Here is a 27136-nt window from a genome sequence, read left to right as displayed (position 1 = left end):
GAACCAAGCATCTTGCAGTCTTCATTCCCTCAACAGAGATGGAGGGTTCTGCCCGAGAAAAATGGCTGACCCTCCCTTTCTTCATCGCATTCCTTTTCGCAGTTCTCTACCTTCTTCAAACCCTAATTCTCGAGAATTTGATGGTGGGAAACACAGAGGCAAAGATCAAGAGAAAGCCCGATCTTCCACTGAGATTTAACTCCAATGGCACCTTCAAGATCCTTCAGGTCCGTTAGTTCTCTATAACACTAGGTTTTGAGTTCTTCTGTGTTCTAATAGGTTTTTTTTATTTTTTAATATTTTCCAGGTTGCCGATATGCATTATGGGAATGGGATTGTGACCAGATGTAGAGATGTGCTGCCGTCGGAGTTCGAGTTCTGTTCCGATCTTAATACGACTCAGTTCCTTCGAAGAGTGATTAAAGCTGAGAAGCCCGATCTTATCGTCTTTACGGGTAAGAATTTGAGATTTTATTCTGATAAAATTCATGAAATAATACTCAGATTGGATGAACAAGTGTATAATTCCTTGTTTGAGATCGATGCTTGTTCATATTAAGCTTGAAATTCTCAATGACACTTAATTTTTTTCTGTTAAGACTTTGATTTCCTTTTATTTTGTTTTCGTTCTCTAAAGTCTGAATCTTTAGTTTTTTTCTCTGGTTGGAGCCTTGGACAAAAGGGAGTTGGATTCTTTTTGTGTTTATTTGAGTATTTTCCAGATCAATTTCCTCCGTTTGCCTTTAGTTGGACCAGTTACTATGTGCGGTGATCTATTCTGAATGCTTTTGAAGAAGCTGTAACAAAGGAATCCATGAGGGGAAACATAACCATGTTAGATTCTCGATTGATTGAGTCGATACACAACTAAACTGTACCCACATTTGTGATTGGAATCTCAATTCCCAAAAACACATATGCGGCAACCATGTAAATGGATAGCCTAATTCTATCCCTAGTTGCAAACACTTGGAGGGTATACCTCTACACACACAGTCGCCCATATAAAAGTAAATGCAAATTAATTAAACTAAACAATATATTTGGATTTGATGGACACTATATCGAACAATCTCCTACTTGTACATCAAAGCCAATGTTCTACATGCTTTAAGCCCATGTTCTCAACATGTCTATCAAATATATTTCTTATTAGTCCCTTGGTAAAGAGAACTAAAAGATTTTCAGTAGTGTCAACTTAGCACTTTCCCAAATGACAGTTCCTCTAATTAATATAAATACCACTCCGGATTTACTTCCTATCATCTCTGTCAATCTGGAAATACAAGTCTATAAAACCCAATGGGAACACTTTCAAATGAGTAATGCTTACCATTCCATTATTGATACAAACCCTTCGATGACTTATCGGCTGCCTTGCTTGAGGAATAGTTTCACGAAAATGGAGATGAACTGGAATAATGTCCGATCCTGTTTCTTGATTGAGTGGAAAAGGGATATATGAAGGATTGATAGACTGTCTGTACCAAGCATAAGGAAATAATCCTTAGTTTATCACAAGTATTTAAAGATACACTTCACTGTAGTCCAATGCTCTTGATCGGGATTAAACTGAAACCTGTTCATTGTCCGAACTGCATAACGAATATCTGGTCTAGTGCAAAGCATGGCATGCATAAGACTTCCCACTGTAGATGCATAGGAAACTCTCTTCATTTCCTCAATGTCCTCAGGAGTCTTGGAGCACTTTGGAGAGACTTACATCGTGTCTAAAAGGAACATTTCCTCTCTTAGAGTTTTGCAAATCAAACTTAACCAGAATTTTCTTAATGTAGTTGACCTGAGAAAGTCCAAGCATCCTTTTCTAGCAATCTCTCACAAGCTTGATGCTCAGGATATAACTCGCTTCTCCTAAGTCCTTCATTGAGAAATTAGTAGACAACCACACTTTGATAGATGACAGCATGCCCACATCATTCACAGTCAATAATATGTTATCCACAGGTAGGACTAAGAAGCACATTGCACTCCCACTGGTCTTTTTATACACACATGGTTCATCAATATTTTGATCAAAGACAATCGTTTTGATTTGATCAAAATGAATGTTCCAGCTTCTTGGAGCTTGCTTGAGACCATAAATGGTCCTCAACAACCTACATACTTTGGTTTCTTCTCCCTGAGAAGTAAACCCTTTGGCTGCTTCATATAGAATCTTCTTCAAGATATCCATTCAAGAGAGGCCTTCTAAACCTTAATCTGCCAGATGAAACTATCGACAATAAAATCCGAATGGATTTAATGATCACCAATAAGTTTGCGCCTACATCTTAGACCTCCACAGAGTAAGTGTTGGAATCCGAATCTGATGAGTCAGATACCATGTGGAACTTTTCTACCTTTTTGTTATCCTTTGTAAAAAGAGTAATAAATTGGGGGTCTAATATAATAGAACTCCTACTACATTGAGGCTTACTAAGTTGTTGAACAGTAACAGAAGTGTTAATGTCAGGTTGATTTATGATGGTAGGGGTGGAGTTACTAGACAACTCCCTAATGTCTATAGGCTCAGATCAAGGAGTAACAAGGTCTTCCTCTAGAAATGTTACATGCTTACTTACAAACACTTTTGTTCTATAATTCAGAGTGAATGAGAATGGAACAGACCATGTCTAACAGAGTCTGGTTCCTTTTCTCTGAGACACCATTCTGTTGAGGTGTCGTTGGTGTAGTCTATTAGATAATTCCATTCTCTTTCATGTAGTCCCTAAATTCATATGATAAGTATTCTTACCTCGATCAGATCTAAGGCATTTGATTTGTGTGTTTAATTGATTCTCAACCTCAACTCGGAATTCCTTGAACTATTCAAAGGCTTCCGATTTATGATGCATTAGATAAACGTATCCATAATGGGAGTGCATATACATATCTGGCCTAAATACTCATCGGACCACATGCATCAAAATGAATTAGCTCTTGCATACAACTGGCTCTTCCATCCTTTTTGGAAAAGGGTTTCTTGGCCATCTATCCTTGTAAACAAGACTCACAAGTTGGATAAGATTATACTTTTAGGCTTTCCAAAGGTCATCCTTTACCAACTTGTTCATCTTATCTACTCCAATATGGTCTAGCTTGAAAACCATAAGTTTGTAGAGTTAAATGTGGCTAGCTTTCTTTTAAAACTAGATTTTACCATGTTGGAAATTTTTGTTTCATACTTGGATTTCAAAAAGTGGAGACCATTCTCATAAATCCAAAAGCGGTAAACTTTCTTTTAAATCTAATAACAACACTTGTATTAAATTAAAAAGAATATCCAGAGTTTACAAATTTAGAAACAGAAATAACGTTCCAATGAAAACTAGGAACATAATAACAATCATTCAAAACAACTGTTCCAGCATCTACTAAACTTAAAAAGAAAATGCCAACAGAAACTATATTAGCCTCAACTCTAGTCTCTACTCTAAATCGTATCTCATTTTTCTGAAGCCTCTTTGTCTCCTTGAACCCCTATAACACATTACAAACATGTGTAGTGAACCCAGAGTCCACACACCATGAGTTAGTTGGTCCCATCAACAAATTGGATTCAATAATGACACAGGTTTCAGAAATACCTTGAGTTGTAGCCTTCTCAGTCTTCTTTGACGGGATTACTAAGTATAACAATTATGCTTCCAGTGACCTGGCTTGTTGTAGTGGAAACAGTTTCCTTTGTCATGTTTCTTCTTGATTTGGCTAGCCTTGATAACATTGTTCTTTCCTTTGTTCCCCTTTTTATTAAACTTCTTTTTGCCCTTGGGCTTAGAAGGATTGACGTCACTCACCATAACCATTGCTTTAATTTTCTTAAGGGTCGCCTCCTGTTCCCTCAACATTTTAGTCTAACTCAGTAATAATTAACTCCATGTTATTCATGCGAATGTTCATAACAAACGGATCATAAGAGGTGGGCAGAGACAAGAAGATCAAATCAACTTGATAAGATGTCTCAAATTTTGTTCCTATTGGCTTCTGATCTTGAAAAAGTTTTGTTATTTGCGTAATATGGTCAAGACCTGGAGTCCTTTTAATGTAGTCCTAGAATAGGAGATAATCCTAGTAGGAGCCAAATAAAATCAAGTTCTGGTCAAGCCTGCTGTTTGGGGCTGATTAGGGGCTGTTTTAGGGCAAAATTAGGGTTTAGGATGGGAATTTGGGAATGGGGTTTATATGGTTTTAATCTGCAGGTCTAGGGGGTCATTATGATATAAAAATATCTGAATTTGAATCAGTTTTAAATTCCTGCAGAAATTAGGGTTAGGGTTTCGGGTTTTTGGAATTAAGGGGGAGATGAGATTTAGGGTTTAGAAGTGGATTCAGGACCAGGGCTTTGGATCGAGTGTTCCAGGGGTTAAGGGTAAGATTCGGCCAGAGTTGGGTGGGGTTTTGATGGCTGGTTATGTCTAAACAGGTTTTAGGGTTTTTTTAGGGTTTAATGGAGAAGAGGACTTTTAGGGTTTGAGTGATAGGAAGAGGCAGCAGCTTAGGTCGAGTAGAAAGGGTGTTGAGGGGAGGCTGTGGTCAAAGAATGAGAGGGTTCTGATGAGGGAACAAGTCTGGACAGAATCTAGTAATCTAGGGTTTATGAAAAATAAAACAGAAAGAAAGGAATCGAATGGGGAAGGGGAAGGAAAGCTAAAACAGAAATTTAAGATCCAAACTTACGTTGGAATCCTCCGGCAGCAGCTTGAATGGTTGAAGGATGAAACCACCTTCGAATGAGAGACCCTCCCAGTCGTCACGGCGTAAGGAGTCGCAGGATTCCACCCACCCTTTCACCTTGATGTACCCACAAGGATGCAAACACTCTTGAAGAGCAAGGAGCAGCAACAATCGGCCAGCAGCAGAAAACAGTGTTTTAATTCAAATATCAATATGTGGGGGAGCCTCCCACGATCCCTTTATTTATAATAAAGGCCTAAGGCTAAATCCTATTACAACTTAAAGGCCTCTCCTTCACAAAATCGTGGAAGGGTGAGGTTTAAATCTAATTGGACTAATTTAAAACTTAAATATCCTAACTACCCCTACTAACTTAAAATAAAAGAATATAACTTAAAAACAGCTAATTTAAAGAAGATTCCATATCAGCCAATAGGATATAAGAACCTATTAACCAGTAGGAACACTTCACTTAAATTAGACCCATTGAACCAATTGGATGCAACCAATTCTAGACCGGTTCAATCTAAAAATAAGAAAATAAACTAAGTATGGAAAATATAAATCCTAACCTACGGCTCCCTATTCAAACCCTAAGTTCCGGGCTTCTTCTTCTTCTTCTTCTTCCTTCTTGGAGCTGCATCACCTTTTAGACCTGTTAGCAGAATGTAGTTCAGACAAGAGAGCATGTCGAGTACCTCGACTTTTCTTTCCAAAAGTCTTTTGCAGAGCTTGCATAATCAGTTTAACAGTGACCAATTCACTAACTGACTTATGGATATACACATCAATAGAACTAAGGATTAAGACCTTTGCCTTGTTGCCATTTTCTTAAAGGTATCTGACAACAAAATCACATTTGCATCATCATATTGAGGTTCAGGGGGTTCCAATTCTAAGACACTTTTAAGGTCTTCAGAGGTAAGTGCTAACATAATTTGCCTTTTCCAGTCCTAATAGTTAGGACCTATCAGAATGTAATTGTTCAGGAGGGTAGTGATAGCTAGGGAGTACAGATACGTACAAGTGAATTAATTTGCAATAATAATAAGCATTGAATTTATAGAGTCAGTTGGTCACACCAACTAAAGAGCGATTAAAAAACTAATTGTGTGAATTGGAACCATGTATTCCTTACATAAACAACTCACTCTGTCAGGAATCAACGTGCATGCTTTGATTGGTTGGATCAATCTATCAATCTTATTCCCACAAAAGAGATTAGACTTGCAATATATTCGGCCACCTGAGTATCATGTTCATTCTTTTCGGCCAGCATACACTCAAGCCAAATGCATACCCATTATCTTTGCGTGAATCATATACTGTGAGATGGTATCATACTATCGCAGGTCTCCCACTAGTAGTGTCCACTTCCTATCATAACATGAGGTATGTGCAAGCTATCTTACTATTAAGTTTTATCCTATCAACATCTACATGAATCCTACAACTAGATCCTTACACACACCGACAATGGGAGGCCATGGATTCTCTTCTAGTTAAGAGATTCCATATCACATTTGCTTTAACAATTAGGGAACATAATAGCTCATATTAACATATGTATACACCATATGTATAAATTAATTAATAAATGATCTAATCATGTGGTTGAGCAATCATTCATTAATGACTGAACAACAACTTGATCAAATCTTTGGTTGCTTCCACTGGATACGACCTCATCTAGTAGATGTTGCTCCTCCACCACCTTTCAACTCCTCCCCAACGCGCATCACATAAACTCCACCAAGTTACATCTCATCTACATTACATATAAGTTACATCTCATGAACTTTAGTATAAGTTACATCTCATGAACGTAAGAAAACTAATAAATTAAAACCCTTAAAGAAAACCTTGAGAAAACCAACCCTCTTAAAATTTGGGTTTCCCAAGGGGAGTACATTTATTAAAAGGGGAGTGTGAGAGGGGGGGGGGAAAGAGAAGGAAATATAAAGTAACCTTGCATCACATTCATTACACATAAATCCCATGGCCAATTGTGCTAATACATAAGCACCATTGGTTATATCTCATGTAATATTATTCCTTAATCAAAAGTAATGAAGTAAATCATAATACAATCCTCAAGAACCATGTGAAAATTAGCACTCTAATTTCCAACAAACTGCTTCTAACTCTTAGAATAATATATGTCAAGTTCAAATGGCAATCCCATAAATATAAACTCTTCATATTTCAGCTTAGGTCAATGGCCAAAATAGTTTGATTCAACCCACAGTTATATCACATGTCAAAAAGGGTTCAAAAATGTAAAACCGAGCAAAAATAGTATTTTTCACACAAAACTGTGCAAAACCAGATCCTAAAACCATTGCCATTGCATTCGGAAGGGTTCAAAACCCTTAACCCCAAGATGGCCGACTCTTACTCCCTATACAGAAAAACAACAATTTAAACCAGAATACAATATATTCAATCTGGGAATATGAGCAAAAACCATTTTTGGACTGTTCCAAAACTATCCTAGAACTATTCTAGAACAATTCCGAAACTGTTCCAGAACAGTTTTGGAATACTATTAGATGTTTAGTGTAAATGGGTTCTCGTGATAGTTGTGTGGTCCCTAGACCTAAGAGGTCATTATCGTTGCAGACTGACATGGTGTACTTTAGTGTACATAAGGTTGATGCCAACATATGACTAGCTATACATCACTATGTTGGGTCCATTGTGACTACATTGATGAAAGTGACGCTTAATAAGGAATCCACTTCCCATGTAGGGTGAATATCTCGAGAGAGAATCCTGAACTTGATTGGACAGAAATTTTGAGCTTAGTGGTTTGTAAAGTATGTACAAAAAAACTATTGATTATTATTATTTAATAGTTATTTTGTAAACGTTTAATCGTATTGTTTTGTTGCCCAACCAGTGATCAGAATGCTTTATACTAGTTGTTCAATGGACAAGGGTAGTGACAGTAATTTAATTCCATGCCCAAAGGTCTATGTTGAGATGTTGTTAAGTGGAGGGATCTACACATAATGTTTTCTATCAATTATGGGTTTGTGGTTATTACCAAAACAAAGGTGTACTTGTGTGCAATTAATTTAATTAGCCGATTGGGTATGACTCAGTGTAGGCTACCTTGGTGTACAACCCAATTAAATTGCAGCACTTGACACTAGTAATCCCAATAAGGAAAGGAATCGGGGTTTGGCTATAAATATAACCTTAAAGAGGTGAAAAAGGGTGCAATTCATTATTAGCTCATAAATTTTTGAGAGAAAGAGTTTCTCTCAAAATTGAAGATACTCTCTCTCTATCTCTCCAAGAGTTGGTGATTGCCATTGTTAGAGGAAGGAATTTACTGCGCTGTCCATCAAACCGTTGAGTAGACATTCATTCCTACATTTGCGGGTTTGGTGTTCAATGTTGTGAATCATTGAAGGTACTTTAATTGTGGCTCTTCTTCGCCTTCTCATGGAGTAACTTAGGCGTGAGAGAGATCAAATTTCTTAACGGGCCCCTTCACTTTACTTGTTGCACTGACTTCCGGATCATTTTTTATTGTTCCTTCTATTCATAAGTTCGTTATTTATTAGGTGTCTCAGCCTGGGTTTTACAGGTCAAGTCTGCACAAGCGGAGGAGACTGATACTTAAAACATCTTTTGTTGATTATGTTTTTGTTTTCCTTTGCGTTTCTCAAGTTCCATGTTCTTCAAGTCTTACTAACCCTAAACCTGTATTGTATTGTTTTGTTTCGAATACCCTACAATGCATGAGGATTGATTCTTTGTATTGGATTGGAGAAGTATCGATTTGGTATCGATCTCTCCTTCGAATTCGAGCAAACAATACAATATGGGTTTAGGGTTACCTCTTGAGTCCCGCAATCGAAGCACCTCCAATGGTTCACAACACTTAAACACTGAACCCGCAAAAAGATAGGTATCGATCTCCACTTTATGCTTTGATGGAGAACGCAACGCAATCCTTTCTCTAACAATGGCAATCACAAACTCTTGGAGAGATAAAGAGAGTGTCTTCAATTTTGGGAGAAACTCTCTCAAAATTTATGAGCTAATAATGAATTGCACCCTTTTTCTCCTTTTTAAGGCTATATTTATAGCCAAACCCTGATTCTTTTCTTTATTCGGATTACTAATGTCAAGTGGTCTTACACCAAGGTAGCCTACACTGTGTCATACCCAATCGACTACTTAATTAACTTCACACAAGAGTACCTTAGTTTTGGTAATAACCAAAATCCGTAATTAATGGAAAACATTACATGTAGGTCCCTCCACTTTACAACATCTGACAATGGATCTCAGGGCATGAATTAAATTACTGTCACTACCCTTGTCCATTGAACTACTACTAAAAAGCATCTTGATCATTGATTAGTCAACATAACAATGCGATTAAATATTTATAAAATAATTATTAAATAATAATAATTGTATAAATTCTTTTGTAAACACTTTACATTACCACCGAGCTTGGAATTTCTGTCTAATCAAGTTTAAGTGATGCAAAATCGGTACATCGAGTGAGTTTTAAATTGGGTCTATACCTGTCCCATATTATGATATTATTTAATTCCAATTTCCCAGCCTATTTTGTGCCTAAGGATAGCCATCGGCCAGTTTTATTTGAGGGGAGAATATAGCTATCGATCTTGCTGATTTGAAGGGGGATTAATTCCAAGTCGATCAATATTATTTAGGAGATTTATTTGCAATTAAGTCTGCTGATTTGTTGGGGATTTAATTGCAATCAATTTTGCAGATTTCAAAGGGATATATTTGCTGATTGTGAGGAGATATTTTCTATCCTATTTACTATTATATCGACCAGTTATTTCCAGCACATTATGAGATATCTACCAGCAGTTAAAAGAAGAGATAATGACCAGATTTGATGGGCCCCATGGCAATATTGTTGTGTGTGGAGGTCTTCTTTTTAAGTCAAAACAGTTGTCAAGCTGATCTGGATTAGGAGAAATTTTAGGATTTAGTTATACCTTGCGTGGGGGTTTTAATAGACTAGGAAGTTTCTATTTTAAAGTGGTGTTTTATATAATGGGTAGTTTCTATTTTTAGGATTCTTTAGTTTCCTATTTTTGTTGAGTTTTATTTTGTAATCAATTATAGGGGATTTCCTTGCCAAAAAAAAATAAAATTATAGGGGATTTTATTCCTAGAAGTTTGTCTTAGGTTTTATTATAAATAAGTGTACATGGCTGAGCAGAAAAGGGACGAGATTGAAGAAAAGAGAGCTACGGTTGGAGCTGTGAGATGCAGTGATGGTGAGAGGTCGTGGGTGAGAGGCCCTGGGTGAGAGGCCCTGGACTGAGAGAGTCCCCTATCCTCCTTCCCTATCCTTTTATGTTCTTCTGTCATACTTAAACATAAAAGAGAAATAAAAAAATTTCAGTTATTCAATTTTGTTCGTCTATATTTTATTGATCCTGCTGCAATCGATCTCCCACTGGTTTTTTCCTGGTTTGAGGTCGAGTTTGCATTATCAAGATTATCTCTTGAGATATTCTCCCAACACGGGAAGTGGATTCCTTATAAAGTGTCACTTTCGTCCACATGCAGACAGAGTGGGCCCAACATAGTGATGTGTAGCCAGTCATATGTAGGCATCAACCTTATGTACACCAAAGGACACCATGTCGATCTGCAATGATAAGGATTAAGGACCTCTCAGGTCTAGGGACCACACAACTATCACGAGAACCTATTTACGCTAAACATCCGACAGTAGACCATGTTGGGTTCTCAAATGACCGAGCCTGATACACAACTAAAGTGTACCCACATCTTTGTCTTGAATCTCCATTCTCAAAAACACACAATGTGGCAACCATGTAAACGAAAAGCCCAATTCCACCCCTAGTTGCGAACACTTTGAGCTCATAACTCTATACACACATTCATCCATATAAAAGTAAATGCGAATTAATTAAAATAAACAATTTATTTGGATTTGATGGCCACTACATCCAACAATTGTATTACACGTGACTAGTTATTGGAGCCCAAACCTGTGAAAGGTCTTGATGCAGGTGCACACCCATTGTTGGACCTTCTTGACTCTGTCTGGAAACCCGGGGCAAGATGACCAGGTCCAAAACTGGGTTTATGGTTCATTTGGGCTGTCCAGGATATTTTTAATTTAAAGGGGGTATTTGTAATTTGATGCTTTTATTTAATTATTTCTTTATTGGTGTTAGCTCGGTAGGAATGAGAGTCCAAACTAGCTTGGAACTCTATTTTTAGTCTTAGAGTTTGATTCCATTATAGTTTTATATTGTGATTCGGAGTCTTTTTATTATTCTTTATTATTCTTTATATATGCAAGCAATGTAACCAACGAAATAGTTTTAGAATAAAATAAGATTGAGTGTTTGGTTCTTCACAGTGGTGTAGTTGTGTGCTTGTGCGCCTTCCCCTTTTCCCTCTATTCTTCTTCTTCTTTTGGTTTTCTTCCATCTCCCATATTCTTCCTCTGTTTTTTACTGACACAGGTACTGGACTGACAAACCAGCAAGCCCTGCTCTGTTCTGGATGTGACCCAACAGTCCCCTTCTTTTAAGGTTTGATCTCCCTGATCCTTTCTCCTATGAGCCTGAGATTTGGGGTGTGAGAACCTCTGCCCGAGGTGACTTAAGCCCCATAACCTTGACCCACATAAACCCTCCTAGTGTAGAGCTAGGTCTCAAGTAGGCAAATATCAACCCCAACCCACAATAGGATCATTCAATATTAAAATCAGTACCAAGTCTGGTCAATTGGTTGGACATAAGGCAGGTTAACAACCAAAAAGACTCAAACTCCAATCTCAGACAGTTCATGGACCAATGGCCTCTATTCAAGTGACCAATAGCAGTATCAGTAATGTAGACGTATGGACCCTTTGGCAGCTCAACATCAGTCCACAGTCAATAATGTTTCTCGAACTTTTCCTCGAGTTGCTCAAAGGATTCTACGCACACTGGCTACCTTGGAAGAGCGCGCTTCGGCGTAATATGACCGAGATACATCACTAAGGTAGGCCAGCAACACCCATCATGTAAAGCTGGAATTGAAAGAGTTAAACAATCGTGATGATCCCCAACAATTCCTTGATTGGATGTGTGCCTTAGACGGCGGCTACTTTGACTGGTTTGACTTGTCCTAGGCTAGAAAGATGAAGTTAGCTTGCTCCAAACTTGTGGGGACAGAAAGACAATGGTGGTGCAAATATGAAGATAAGGTAATTCACATCAGCAAGAACCTACTACTTGGGAGGAGATGAAGGAGTTAAAGGAGTACATGACCCAAATCTTGTGGTGAAGACTCCTTGATCAACTTAACACCATAGTTGTCAAGGCGGCAAGGCGACCGAAGATGGTGGAGGGGTGCCTATGAGCTTAGGCGACAAGGCGCCCGCCTAGGCGACCAAGTCTTATTTTTATTTCTCCTCTTTTCTAACATTAATTTGTATGTTACAATATATAGCTTATATCATAAAAAATCAACATCCAGTCACATCAAGTCATCAAAAAATCAATATTAAGCCTCATCAAGTCATAAAAAATCAACATAGAACTAGAAGACATCAGGACTGAAGAAGCAAGCTATTGGAAGTTTGAAACAATCAAAACATAGAGTCGGTTTATACTGTTCTTGGAATTAGTCACTGTCATGGTATATGCCTAGGCTGTGTTTGGTATGCATTCTTGGAATGCATTCAAAGTCGATTTCGCATTCTCGGGCGATAATGCATTACAAGAATGCATACCCAACGCTGCCCCAGTCTCACATTTGGCTTATATTGTTCTTAGAAAATATGATCTTATCTATACGTAATTAAACTGCTCTTGATTTAGAGAAATGTACTTATTCTCTAAGAAGTTTGACTGGTCAAATGATTTTATTTTTGCATGAGGCTTTGTGTATTAGGTAGTAATGTAGGAGGAGTTCAACTACGAACCACTCTACAGGAGGATCGATGACAGGTGGTTGCAACAGCAAAGGACCCCCAATAACCCTAGCTGATGACACAGACTATTGGCTTTTGTTTGATGACCAGCAGACCACAAAGAAGGCTAACAGAATACTCGACTGTAGCCCTTTGGGGGGGGGGGGGGAGAGATTGAGTCTCAAAACAGAAGCACAATAGGTCTCAGATTGTTGAGAAGGAGACACACAAAACTGCAGCTCTGAAATTAGAAGGTGATCTGTCCACAGACCTGCAAAGGCTTTCATAATCAGCAAGGGAAACCTCCTAATGTAAATAAATCACTTAGAGGGCTTATTTTATTGAAAAGAAGCTGGGTTGGGTTATGTAGGTGTTGGGCTTTTGATCCCATGGGTTTATTTTGTAATTGGTCAATTTAATGGGCCTAAAATAAGGCTAGAAAATAGAAATCCGGGATTCATAGTTCGAGAACTCGCGAGATCTCGTCGAGTTTTTCGGTTTTTCGAAATCCCGAGACGAGACTGCCTACGAGTCTCAAAATATCCATATCTCACCGAGATCTCGGATCTCGGTCGCTTGGATCTCGGTTTGACATAGGAAAATGCCCATATAGGTCCCATATAGGTCCTTTATATGAATGCCAGATCTCGAGATCTTGCTGGAAATTCTTGGTATGCAGACACCTATCTATGCCAGGAACCAAGACAGACACTTATTTATGCCTAATATCATTTACTTAAGATATTATTCATAAATAAGCAAAGACCCCCCTATTTGAATCCAATAAAAATAGTTAAAAAATCAAATTCCAAAAGGAAAAAAAGTCAACCCCCCAGTTTAAGAACAAAAACTGGATTTTCGGCGGTAGGTGCAATTTTCAACTTTCTAATGCTAGGGTTTTTCTCAAATCTAAAAACTCCATAAATCTTATTATGGTAAAACATTGCTAAAAACCAAAAATATGGTAAAATATTCATTTGTTTTGATGTCCAAAAAACTATTTTCATTCAGAATGATTTTGACAGCATTCGCGCACACCGAATTAAGTTTGACCGGTACATAACTCTTTCAATATAAATCAGATTTTAGCAATCTTGGACTTGTTGGAAAGCTTTGTTTTGAAAGACTTGATCCAAATTTCATTACCATCCACGCAGCTGAGTGTCTAAAATTACCCTTTTACCCCTGAATCCTATTTCTACTAGGATTCCTCAATAACTTCAGATTTAGTCATATGATTTAACTATAACTTTCAGCATCTCTTCTCTCCCATATAATCCAGACTCTCTTAACTTAACCTTAACAGCTAACCCTAGGTCCCATAACCCTAATTTTACAATTTTTACATAATTTGACCTAGCCGATTTTCCCAACCCATTACAGATCTTGGTTATTGGTTTTAGTTGGTCTCCTATCTATCTAGAATTACATTATTTGGTATCAAAGCCTATCACCTCCTAGGGTTGATATCAATACAAGGAAGATGAAGTTAGAAGTTCCTTACTTTACTGGAACAAGTGATCCGTTCCTATTCCTTGATTGGTTGGATTCTCTTGAGGAATATTTTGACTGGTACATTCCAACAGAGGCACAGAAGCTTAGGTTTGTTTACTCCCGATTGATTGGTTATGCTAGACAATGGTGGAAATTCAATAAAGAGAGACTCAGATCTAGAAGATGTGAACCTAGGACTTGGGAAGAGATGAAGCACGGGTTGAGGAACGAGTTCCTACTGGAATATATGCGAAGAAAGCTCTCCCTTCGACAAGATTACCACAACCAAAAGACATTTACAGTTGAAGAGAACTTGAACCATTTAGTGCAAAAGTTTGAAACCACGAATGCTACCATGGAAGTTGTTAAAGTTTTGAAGATGGAAGAGAAACAAGAGAAGGCAGACTCAGTGATCACAACCGTTGAATCCATTTCGAAGATGTTGGTGTGTGAACCACAGTTTGGAAATGAATGGGCCGTTAATGCTGCCCTTGAAGAAGAAGAGTGTGAAGATACCCTAGATGATAACAATGACATCTATGAGGTTAATGCTGAAGTTCCTGCAATTTATGTCGTCATGGAAGAGCCAGTCCTTGATGTTTCAAATGTCGAGGCTTACATTGAAGAATTTGAAGCAAGTAAAGTTGAGACAATGGGCGATGTGGAATTTGGTACTAAAAATGACAAGGTGGTTGAAGAAACCATTGAAGGGACTCTGAGCCACAAAGAAGAACTTAAAGAGTTAGAGTTTGAAGTTGAGCAGGTCGAAGGTACAATTGTAGAAGACCCCATGGATATGACTGCTGATTTCGAAGTTGAGCGCATAGAGTTCGTCATGCCACCAGAGTTTTTTGAAGAAAAAGTTCCATGCCTTGAAGATTACATTCCTAATATCCACGAGCTTCCTGAGCACTATTATGGGTTGAAGACAGATGTTCATCACACAAAGTTGATTCCTCCATTTTGCAAAATTCGAGGACGAATTTTTTTCAAGCAAGGGAGAATTGATGTAAATAAGTCACTTAGAGGGCTTATTTTATTGAAAATAAGCTAGGTTAGGTTATGAAGGTGTTGGGCTTTTGATCCCATGGGTTTATTTTGTAATTGGTTAATTTAATGGGCCTAAAATATGGGTAGAAAATAGAAAAACGAGATTTACTTTCTTAGTTTAGTTAGAGTCCTAGTTTGAGTTTGTTTTCTTTATTATTTCACTTTTTTAGTCAATTTAGTTTACCTTATTAGTTAAGGATAGGGTTAGGCTTCCCTTTTTTGTGTCCAAGTCTATTTATGAGTCTTCTATATGAGTTTGTAAGGGAGGCCAGCATGGTACACGAATTTGATTAATGAAATATTGGCTTTAGCCTTTGTGAAAATCCTGAGATAGGTGAGTGAGATGCCCATGCTGAGATAGCCATTCCCTTCCCCATAGTTCCTCTCAAGCTCCAGTTCTACCCTAGCCAATCTCTTGAAGAAACATATTTAGTTGCTGGAAATTCTTTGCAAGGTTCAAGATATTTTCAAACAAGAAGTAAGCCTGAAATTGAAATTCTGCAATTATTCTTCTTCCCTTCTAGAAGGTCACATGCAAGGTGATTTTCGCAAGAATTCTGCCCAGCCAAATCTAATCGTTAGAACCTGCTGAAATTTTGATCAAATCTTCCTCAAACCCTAAGAGAGACTTGATCCAAATTTCGTACCATCCACCCAGCCGATTCTCTTAAAGTACCCTTTTACCCCTGAATCCTATTTCTACTAGGATTCCTCAATAACTTCAGATTTAGTCATCTGATTTAACTATAACTTTCAGCATCTCTTCTCTCCCATATAATCCACACTCTCCTAACTTAACCCTAACATCTAACCCTATGTCCCATCAAACCTTAACCCTAATTTTACAATTTTCACATAATTTGACCTAGTCGATTTTCCTAATCTATAACAGATTCTGGTTATTGATTCTAGTTGGTCTCCTATCCATCTAGAATTACATTACCTCCAGTAGCAGTTTGGATTGTTGGGGGCTTGCAGCCATCTCAGACTCAACAAGGATGGCTATGGTTGCAGAGATTCAGATAGAGAAACACAATAGAAGTAGAGAGAGAAAAGGGGGATCGATTAAAGAAGACACAAGAAGGATATAGGGTTCTGGCTCTCTCAGCCAGGCTCTCACCAGCCCTTCATCCTCTCACCAGGATAATGGTTGCACAAAAAGCAATCTCAAATTCAACTTCATTAATCGTCTGATTGGCTTCTAAAAGCCTTACATATATATAGGCAGCAATATCTTGCTCTTTAAGTTATGAAAATTAGAAACTTAAATTCACAATGTTCTAAAATTAGAAACTTAGAAATAGAAACTAGGATTCATAAAGTTAGAAAGTGTCTAGAATAGAAATTCTAACTCAACTAGGATTCTAAAATAGAAACTATAAAGTTAGAAACTAGGTCCTATAGAAAATAGAAATAATTGGAGTCCCAAATCTTTTAGAAGTCTTTAAAGATGCTGCAGCCGATTCTTTGTGGACCCCACTTCTTAAGTAACTTCAAGTGTTGCTGCCAGCTCTCTTTACTTATGGTCCCCACCTTTTAAAATAGCTCCATCGTCCTAGCATGTAGGTTTTAAAAGACTTAAGACAAAAGGCAATTATGCCCCCTTGCATTGACAAAATTGACTCCTCTAATAGAGCCTTCATGTAATCTGGTCTTGGGCCCCACAGGATCTCCTAGTAATATTCCCAGCAGGGCAAATATGGGCCTATGACATTGTTCATGTGAACAGTAACATGAACATTGTTTTGGTCTTTTCTTCCTCATGTTTTGACCTACATCAGATAGAGCACAAAACCATCTTTCCAACAAATACAAGATTGCTTAAATTTTATTTTTATTGAAGGAGTTATGTTTCGGTCAAACCTTATTTGGTGTGTGCAAATGATGTCAAAATCACTCTGAATGAATTTTTTTTATATTAAAACAAATGAATATCTTACTGCTCTTTTGGTTGTTAGCAATGTTTTACCATATTAACATTTATGGAATTTTTAGATTTGATAAAAACCCCAACATTAGAAAGTTGAAAATTTCACCTACTGCCGAAAATCTAGTTTTTGTTCTTGAACTGGGAGGTTGACTTTTTATCCTTTTGGAATTTGATTTTTTAGCTATTTTTATTGGATTTAAATAGGGGGTTATTTTCTTATTAATAATATCTTAAGTAAATGACTTAAATGATATTTGGCATAAATAAGGGCTAAGGCGTTCAATACCACTAATGCGACAGCTGGCCAAAGTATCAAAAAAGCATCCCGAGGTACTGTGCACATGGCTTGAGTTTTGTTCATGTTGTGAACATCAATCCATCAAGACCCAGTGGAGACTAGACTTGGAGATCACTTTCCCATCCTTGCGGCTCACTCATAGTTTTCAAGGCGGCAAAACGACCCAAGGCGCTGGAGGGTATCTAAGCGCTTAGGTGACCAAGGCGCCCCCAAGTGTTATTTTTTATTTCTCCCTTTTCTAACATTATTTAGTATGCTACACTATATACCTTAGATCATAAAAAATCAACATTAAGCCACATTAAGTCACATCAAGTCATCAAAAATCAATATAGAACTAGAAGACAACAGAACTGAAGAAGCAAGCTATTGGAAATTTGAAAGAATCAAACATACGTTTGGTTTATACTGTTCTTAGAAAATATGATTTTATCTATAAGTAATTAAATTGTTCTCGATTTAGAGAAATGTTTTTGTTCTCTAAGAAGTTTGACTAGTCAGATGATTTTATTTTACATGAGACTTTTAGTATTAGGTAGAGCACAAAACTAGCTTTCCAATAAATCCAAAATTGCTTAAATTTGATTTATATTGAAGAAGTTATGTTCCAGTCAAACCTTTTTTGGTATGCGCGAATGTTGTCAAAATTGCTCTAAATGAAAATATTTGTTAGATATCAAAACAAATGAATATTTTACCGTACTTTTGGTTTTTAGCAATGCTTTACCATATTAAGATTTATAAAATTTTTAGATTTGAGAAAAACCCTAGCATTAGAAAGTTGAAAATTTTACCTACCGTCGAAAATTCAGTTTTTGTTCTTGAATTGGGGGGTTGACTTTTTATCCATTTGGAATTTGATTTTTTAACTATTTTTATTGGATTCAATTAGGGGGATATTTGCTTATTTATGAATAATATCTTAAATAAACATTTACTTAAATGATATTTGGCATAAATAAGGGTTAATATCGGGTTTGATACCAATAAAAACCAGTGCAAGGCGCCTTGCAATAAGGCGGAGGTTGCCTAGGCCCCAACAAAACCGCCTGGATGCCTAGGCGGCACCTTGGCTATGCCTTGACAACTATGGCCTCACTGGTATTGGAGATTTCTGCAGAGATTTTTGAGAACCTGTAACTCCAGATCCAACCATAATCACAGGCCCATCTTTTGACTATTTAATACCCTTCATAGGGCCACCCTTCGATAGTAGTAGCAGCTCCATCTGATGGCTGCACAAACAGGTTCTGTGAGTTACTAATTCCTGAAATTACTTTCTAATTTTGAAGCCTTATTGTTCTCATCTGACCATCAGATCCTTCTCTAGTTTTGACACTGATGCTACAACATATTTTTTCCTTCGACAGTATTTCTAGATTTATCTGATGGCTGGTAGTTGCTGTGAGTAGCTATTTTTATGAGGCGTTCTTTCTAATTCTGACATTCTACCATATCTTAGCATCCCATCATTAATTTGGTCTGAGATTCAGGGGGGTGGGGGTCATCCCTAATAGACCTACCCTCGATGGGAATGTCATCCTCTTCAGAGAAGCTTAGTTGCTATTTCTGAGACCCATTGAATTTCTGGTGATTCAACCAGTTATCTATCCTCCGATAGACCTGGAACTGTTAGAACTGTTAGAACCGTAGGGGTATTTTGGACCCTCTTTTTGTTTCTTTTATTTTTCTGTTATGTGGGCTTTAGTCCCACATTGTTTATTTGTATTTCTATCCTCTATTCTCAAGGATATAAATAAAGAGCTTGGGGTGATCATTAATCATCCAAGCCTTACTCTAATTCTAAATCTATTAACATGGCATCAGAGCAGGTTTTGAATTAGGATCCTCTACCTTCTATTTTCCGCTCCTTCTTTCTCGTCTCTCTCTCTCTCGATCTCCTCTTCTCTTCTCTCTTTTCTTCTTTTGTTTTCTATTCTTCAATAGGGCAGCACTGATGACGTGATCCATAGATCCAGCTGCTGCCCTTTCTCACCTCATTCCATGGTTAAATAAATTTATTCGAGATCAACAACACCTTGGCTGCGATATTTGAAGCTTCAAATATTTGATTGATTCCACCTCAACTGTAAGGAACCAATCTCCCTTATTGAAGATCAAGAACTGCAGCAGGTTCCTTTGTTGAATTTTTTTGAAGACCTCTTAGATCGATTTCTCTAAAAACAGGGTTTTTTTTCAAAGCCCTGACAAATATCGATCTAGGGGCTGCTGTCCTCTGTTGGGGCTGATATTTGGAGGGGTGTTCAGTCTCTTCTAGACCCACACTCGAGCCAAGTTTCAGCTCAATCCAGTGTTTTTTTTTGCAAGTTTATCTCCCTACATCGATCTCAACAAAATCAGGGTTTTTTTTCAAAACCCTGAAAAAATTGATCTCAGGGCTTTGAGCCTCTGTTGGTTCTGATTTTTTGAAGGCTGGTTCTCCACTTATAAAGACATATCTGCCTCCAATTTGAGCCTCAACAATTCAATTTTTTGGCCTCTTCTTCCCTATATCGATTTCAGCCTAACAGGGTTTTTTTCAAAACCTTGAAAAAATCGATATAGGGGCTACACTTGTCTGCTGCTGCTGATTTTTGGAGACACATCTTGTGACATTGACAGGGGATTCTCCTCCAATTTTCAGCCTTTAATTTGAAGGATTTCTTGTGTTTCTTGTCACCACAGCCCTCCTTTGCGATTTGGTTTTTTTGGTTGCATTATGGGTGACTCTGAAGTCTCTATTGGCACCTCTGCTGCTGATGGGCTTGGTAGGAATGACAACCGTGATCTCCTCCCTAATCCTGTCAAACAAGATGGGAGCAATTATTTGATCTGGTCCCGTTCGACTTACTTTGCTATTGCTAGCCATGGGCTTATTGGCCATATTGATGGTACTATCACCATGCCGATTGCTCCTGGCACTCTCTTGACCAGATGGATCTCCAACAATGGTATACTTATGCCCTATTTGATTGGCTCAATGCAATCTAACCTTGCCAATGGTTTTCTTCTCTTTGATACAGCCCATCAGATTTGGTCTGCTTGTAAGGAGACATATGGCCAGCTTGGTAATAATGCACAGGTGTATGAACTTCGGAAGAAGTCCAATAATACTACTCAAGGGTAGTTATCTATCTCCAAATACTATGCTACTTTGCGCAGTCTCTGGTAGCAACTGGACAATTTTTCTGATTACCATCCCACTACAGCTGCTGATATCACTGCATATAAGAAGCATCTGGACAAAACCAGGGTGTATGATTTTTTGGCTGGTTTGAATATGGAGTATGACCATATTCGTGTTCAAGTATTGGGTCATTCCCCTTTTCCCACACTTGAACAATCATATGCTTTGGTATCCTCTGAAGAGAACTGTCAGGCTGCTATGCTTCATCCTCCTGTTACTGACAGATCAGCCCTCCAGTCTGCTACCTAGGCTACCCCTGCACCTGTCGGACATGTTTCTCTTGGTGATTCTACTACAGGAATTGTTACTTGTGAACATTGTCACAAATCTTACCACACAAAGGAGAAGTGTTGGTAGCTTCACGGGAAACCAACTGACTTTGAGGCTAAACGGGCTCCCAAGAAGAAGACAAAAAATAAGGCAAACCACTCTGAATCTGTTCCTATAGCCCTAGCTACTGACACTGGTCTTTCCCAGGATGATCTACAGGCTTTCCTACGAATGATAAGGTCTTCCGCTGCTGCTGCCTCTACTACATCAGCTCTTGCTACCTCTGGGAAAGACAAGGTTAAAGTGGCTGATGGTTCCCTTTCCTCCATATCTAGAAAATGAATCATCAACTGCACTTCCTCCCTTACTTTGTCTTCGGTTTTGCATATTCCTAATTTTAGTACTAACCTTCTTTCCGTTAGTAGTCTGACTTGTGATCTTAACTGTAAAGTGTCAGGATCTGGCCTCTGGGAAGACGATTGGATTGGGTAAAGTGCATGGTGCCTTGTACCTGCTTGATGATGGTCGTCTTACTTCATCCCCGTTACCATCTCCACATCAGAACTCCTTAGTCTCTTCGAAAATTTACCAGTGACACTCTAGATTAGGTCATCCTCCATTAGGAATATTAGTATCTTTATTTCCTACTTTAGTCAAACCATGTGATGAGACCGATTTTTTTTGTGAGGCTTGTGTTCTGTCTAAACAGACACGTTCTACTCATTCGATTTCTAATAAAAGGAGTTCTTCATCTTTTCACTTGGTGCATTCTGATGTTTGGGGCCCTAGTCGTAAAGCTTCCCTTTCTGGTCATCGTTGGTTTGTTTCTTTTATTGATTGTTCTAGGCATACATTGGTTTATCTTATATGCACACAAAGAGTCCAGTTTTTTCCTGTTTTCAGCATTTCCATTAAATGATCCAAACTCAGTTCCAGGCTAATCTCAAGGTTTTGAGAAGTGATAATGGCACCGAGTATAAGCAAAACCAATTTCAGAAGTATTTGGCTGATAATGGGATTATTCACTAGGCTAGTTGTGTCGATACCCCAACCCAAAATGTTGTGGCTGAAAGGAAGAACTGACATTTGTTGGAAGTGACCAGGGCATTGATGTTTTCGCGCCATATTCTCTCCCAATATTGGAGAGATGCTATCCTCGCTGCAACCTATCTCATTAATCGGTTGCCGCCTTGTGTTCTCGACTCCTGTAGTCTGGCCGAACTTTTACATGGGAATTCCACCTTTGTGGTTCTTCCCAAGGTGTTTGGTTGTGTTTTCTATGCCAGTGACACGAAATCTCATGGTAAACTTAACCCTCGTGGGTGCGGTATGTTTTCTTGGGTTACTCTCCAACCTAGAAAGGTTATAAGTGTTACCATCCCCCTTCCCGTCGTACGCTGGTCAGTATGGATGTCGTTTTTCATGAAAGTCTTTCCTACTATCCATCCCCACATCTTCAGGGGAAGAATTCTGGATCTAGTGAAGATGTGTTTGTGTTTCCTCTCCTTCAACCTCCTCTCCCATCTACTTTGGAGCCTATTTTGGCTGCTGCCCAGCCTCCTTTAGAGCCTATTTTGGCTGCGGTCCAGCCTACTTTGGAGCCCACTTTGGCTGCTGCCCCCTCTTCCGTAGGGATCCCTTTAGAAGGGGAGAAGGTAGAAAATAATGATGGTCATGTTCCTAGTCAGGGGGAGTTGACTCCAATCCAGAAGACCATTAGTGAATTTCAGAAGAGAATTGACTACTCGAATGTTATCACCTACTAAAAGAGATGCTCCAAAAGAGGGCAACGTCAATCCACTATGGCACCAATACCTATCCAATTGCCAGCTCAGGATCCAGATCCTCATCCTCCTCCTCCTGGTGAGACTTCTCCTTCCGAACTACCTATTGCTCCTCGCAAAGGTACTAGGATTTGCATCTTGCATCCCATTTCTCGTTTTGTTTCTTATTGTTCTCTTTCTCCGTCTTTTCGTGCATTTGTACCTTCTCTTTCTTCTGTTTCTTCCTAAAAATTGGTAGGAAGCTTATGCAGATGGAAAGTGGAAGGCAACTATGTTGGAAGAAACGAGAGCCTTGAAAAAAAATAATACTTGGGATCTTGTAGATCTTCCTCTAGGAAAAACACCAGTGGGATGTAAATGGGTGTTTGGGGTCAAACAGAAGATTGATGGCACTGTGGATTGATATAAAGCACGTCTGGTTGCAAGAGGCTTACAAAGTTGACTACAGTTCAGGTTTTGCTATCTTGTGCAGTCAATCTTGGATGGGATCTACAACAGCTGGATGTGAAGAATGCCTTCCTAAATGGAGAACTTGGTGAGGAGGTGTACATGGATATTCCACCAGGGTTTTCTTGTGAAAGTAATCAAGGTAAAGTATGCAAATTGCAGCGAACACTTTATGGGCTGAAGCAGTCACCTAGAGCTTGGTTTGGTCGGTTTCACAAGGCCGTGATTTTTGTGGGCTATAAGCAGAGTAATACTGATCACACTCTCTTTATAAAGAAGGCTGAAAAAAATTTCACTGTTCTTATAGTCTATGTGGATGACATCGTGGTTACTGGCAACGATGGTGATGAGATCAACCGGTTGAAGAAGTTTCTTGGGCAGGAGTTTGAGATTAAAGATCTAGGGAAGCTACGGTACTTTCTAGGGATTGAGGTTGCCAGGTCTTCTAAAGGCATCTTTTTCTACCAAAGGAAGTATGTCCTAGACTTGTTGTCTGAAACTCTTTTGTTAGGATGTCACCCTTCAGAGGCTACTATTCGTCTTAGAAAAAAAGGAGGGTGAACCTGTTGATAAAGGTCGGTACCAAGGACTAGTGGGGAAGCTGATTTATCTCTCACACACATGTCCAGACATTGCTGTTGTTATGAGTACTGTGAGTCAATTTATGCATGACCCCTATTCTTCTCATTTGGAGGCTATTCTTCGGATTATTCACTACTTAAAGTCAGCTCCTGGAAAAAGGCATTCTTCTATCTCCTCATGGTCACCTACGAGTAGAGGCATATACCGATGCTGATTGGGCTGGTTCTGTAGATCGGAAATCTATCTCTGGGTATTTGTTCTTTTGTAGGGCGCAATCTTGTCACTTGGCGTAGAAAGAGGCAGAATGTGGTGGCTTGTTCTAGTGCTGAAGCAGAGTTTCGTGCTATGGTAGAAGGCATTTGTGAGTTACTTTGGCTGAAAGGCTTGCTACAAGACCTTGGAATTCTTGTTCTTCCTATGATGTTGAGTGGACAACAAAGCTGCAATCAGCATTGCTCACAATCCAGCACAGCATGATCGCACCAAGCATGTTGAAGTGGACAGACATTTTATCAAGAAGAAGTTGGAAGATGGATTGAGTTGTGTTCCCTTTGTGAAGTCTACTGATCAGGTTGCTGATATTTTCACCAAGAGATTGTCTGGGAAATTGTTCCATCCTAATCTAGTCAAGTTGGGCATGATTTACATATTTGCTCCAACTTGAGGGGAGAGTGTTAGAACTGTTAGAACCGTAGGGGTATTTTGGACCCTCTTTTTGTTTTTTTTATTTTTCTGTTATGTGGGTTTTAGTCCCACATTGCTTATTTGTATTTCTGTCCTCTATTCTCAAGGATATAAATATAGAGCTTGGGGTGATCATTAATCATCCAAGCCTTACTGTAATTCTAAATCTGTTAATAGGAACTGATTCTTTTTAGTTCTCTTATGGCTGGGCTTCATATCAAAGCATTGTTGGGTATTGTTGAGGGCTGTGTTAGTTAAATACCTCATTGTACTGCAACTGCTAAGAGTTTTTGTTATTTAATGCTGCTAGAACGGATGATATGTTATACTGTTGACATGATTGGGAGATCCTGCTGTAAGTTTGGTCTTTAGTTGTCTAAGACTTAGCTTTACATTAGACAATGCATCTGAGTCTTCAATTTCATAGTTTACATATGGAACTTGGAAGGGGATGGAACATTCATTTCTTTAGTTTGATGTAGATAAAAAGCAATTGGCCTTATTTTAATGGAAAATTAGCTTTTGGTTGGGCTATGTATGTGTTGGGACTTTGATCCAATGTGTTTTCATTGTAATCGGCCACTTAATTGACCTATAATCTGGGTCGAAGCTAGGCCTATGAAATTAGTTATTTCAGTTTCTATCAGGATTAACTGGAATTTTTTTATTCTTTAGTATCTTTTGGAATTGCATGTGCTCAAACATTGGAAACCAATTGTATTATGGATGTTTGCTTTTATTCTCCCTAGATCTTTTGAAAGCTCTCCCTCTAGAATTGAAGAGTTCAAGTTTTAGAACCCTTTGCTTTAGAATCTTTAGACCCAATCCCCCTCCCCCAATGAGAAAAAACATTTGTTATGCCACCCAGTTACCACTGTTTCTTGTTCAGTTTTTGTTTGTTTTCCATTTTCCTTCTGGAAAAATCCCTAAGAAACACCTTTTGTTAACTTGTCATCTAGGAGACAATATATTTGGGCCAAGTGCTGCAGATGCTGCTGAATCTTTAGCCAAAGCCGTCAGTCCTGCCTTGGAATCCAGAATTCCTTGGGCAGCAATTTTGGGTAATCATGACCAAGAGTCTACCATGAGCCGGGAGGAACTGATGTCATTTATTTCTCTTATGGATTATTCGGTCTCTCAGATCAATCCATCTATGAGCGACTCTGCTGATGGTGTTGAAACAAGCACAGTAGCCATTGATGGGTTTGGGAACTATAATCTCAGAGTGCAAGGAGCTTTTGGGTCTGACTTGGCCAATACCAGTATCCTCAATCTCTTATTTCTTGACAGTGGAGATAGGGCTACTGTCAATGGTGTTCGAACTTACGGCTGGATCAAGGAATCTCAACTGCATTGGCTTCGTAGCTTTTCTGAGGGCCTTAAGGTATAACACAGTATGACATGGAACATTGGGAATTTGTTATTGGAATTGCATGATCATATACTAAAACATGGTTCTCTTAGCTCAAAATTTATCTCTATACAAGTGTGATCTCTGCCTATGAAACTGAATTTTTTCCAAGTGTTCTTTATCCTACATTTAGATAATATTAACATGTTGCAACAATGTGATCTCTGCCCATGAAATTTAATTTTTTTCCAAGTATTTCTTATCCTACATTTAGATAATATTAAAATGTTGTAGGTTGCATACTAGCAGGGCAACGAATGGGATCGAGAGCCACTGTATGGCATCACGTTGGCTCCTACCCCGGCACTTGCATTCTTCCACATCCCAATCCCAGAAATTCGGCAGCTCTGGTATAAGAAGATTGTGGGCCAGTATCAGGAGGGAGTTGCTTGTTCTGTTGTTAACTCTGGCGTTTTACCAGCTCTTGTGTCCATGGGAGATGTGAAGGCTGTCTTCATTGGCCATGATCACACTAATGACTTTTGCGGGGAGCTTGATGGTATATGGTTTTGCTATGGTGGGGGCTTTGGATACCATGCTTATGGTAAAGCAGGTTGGTCTAGAAGAGCAAGGATAATTCTGGCTGAGCTAGGAAGGGGGGAGAAGGCATGGATGGGGGTCGAGAGGATCAAGACTTGGAAGTGTCTTGATGATGAGAATCTGAGCAAGATCGATGAGCAAATTTTGTGGCACTGAAGGTTATAAAGATGCTAAAAAAAACCAGGGCATGGAAACTACCGGCTATGCATTCAGACTTTTCTGTAGATGTTTAGTCATTAAACATTATTGATGGTCCAAAGCTTATTTTGGATTGTAAGTGGAACTTTATTTTTTCTTGCCTATGTTGGAGAATTTTGGAGGATTTTTATGTTCTCCTTTCACATTGGGTTGGAATTCAGTTTACATCAAGGAATTAAAAATCCAAATGGGTGTCTGAATTTGTCTTAATCGATTCCAACCCATATCATTTTGAATCAACTGGAACCAGCTGGAAACACCAAAAATCGGATCAGGAAGTAAGGGAATGGATTTCCTTGGATCTCAGATTGTTGGAGTTCTTGTCTCAAACATTTTTTTGTAGATCCTAGTTACAAAGATGTTTCATTGAATTTGCACTTTTGATGACCAAATGAAGGAGATGATGGGGGAGAAAATTGGACTTGGGGACCTCACAGATTCCTTTGATCTGATTCTGGTTTTCAAAATTTAAACCTTGGTTTCAATGTGCAACTCTTTTTGGGCATCAGGTGGGCTAAGTTTGCTAGATCCGGGGCTTGAGCTGAACCCGGAGGAAACATTTTTCAAGATACAGTTGGTTTAGGAGTTATAGACCTGTTTAATGATACATGGGGATGTTAAATAGTCTCATTTTCTTTT

At 38.6% G+C, this 27136-nt stretch overlaps 1 protein-coding gene across 3 annotated transcripts; it reads left to right on the top strand.

Annotated features, from left to right (window-relative positions):
* Positions 1 to 26469, top strand: LOC122660454 (probable inactive purple acid phosphatase 28). Of its 3 annotated transcripts, none has more exons than XM_043855763.1 (4): positions 1 to 227; positions 308 to 455; positions 25338 to 25732; positions 26006 to 26469. In XM_043855763.1, exons 1-4 carry the CDS (start codon positions 39 to 41, stop codon positions 26453 to 26455), a joined length of 1182 nt encoding a protein of 393 aa, XP_043711698.1. In that variant the 5' UTR covers positions 1 to 38; the 3' UTR covers positions 26456 to 26469. The 3 variants fall into 3 exon arrangements, with proteins under 3 accessions (XP_043711698.1, XP_043711695.1, XP_043711696.1); XM_043855760.1 differs by having other exon boundaries at positions 25308 to 25732; XM_043855761.1 differs by having other exon boundaries at positions 2 to 227; positions 25308 to 25732; positions 26009 to 26469.
* Positions 26470 to 27136: the final 667 nt, after the last annotated feature.

Source organism: Telopea speciosissima, chromosome 4 (genome assembly GCF_018873765.1).
Source record: "Telopea speciosissima isolate NSW1024214 ecotype Mountain lineage chromosome 4, Tspe_v1, whole genome shotgun sequence".
In the NCBI taxonomy this organism is placed as follows: Eukaryota; Viridiplantae; Streptophyta; class Magnoliopsida; order Proteales; family Proteaceae; genus Telopea; species Telopea speciosissima.
The sequence above is the reverse complement of the archived record's forward strand: the minus strand, read 5'-3'. Positions and strand labels throughout refer to the sequence as shown.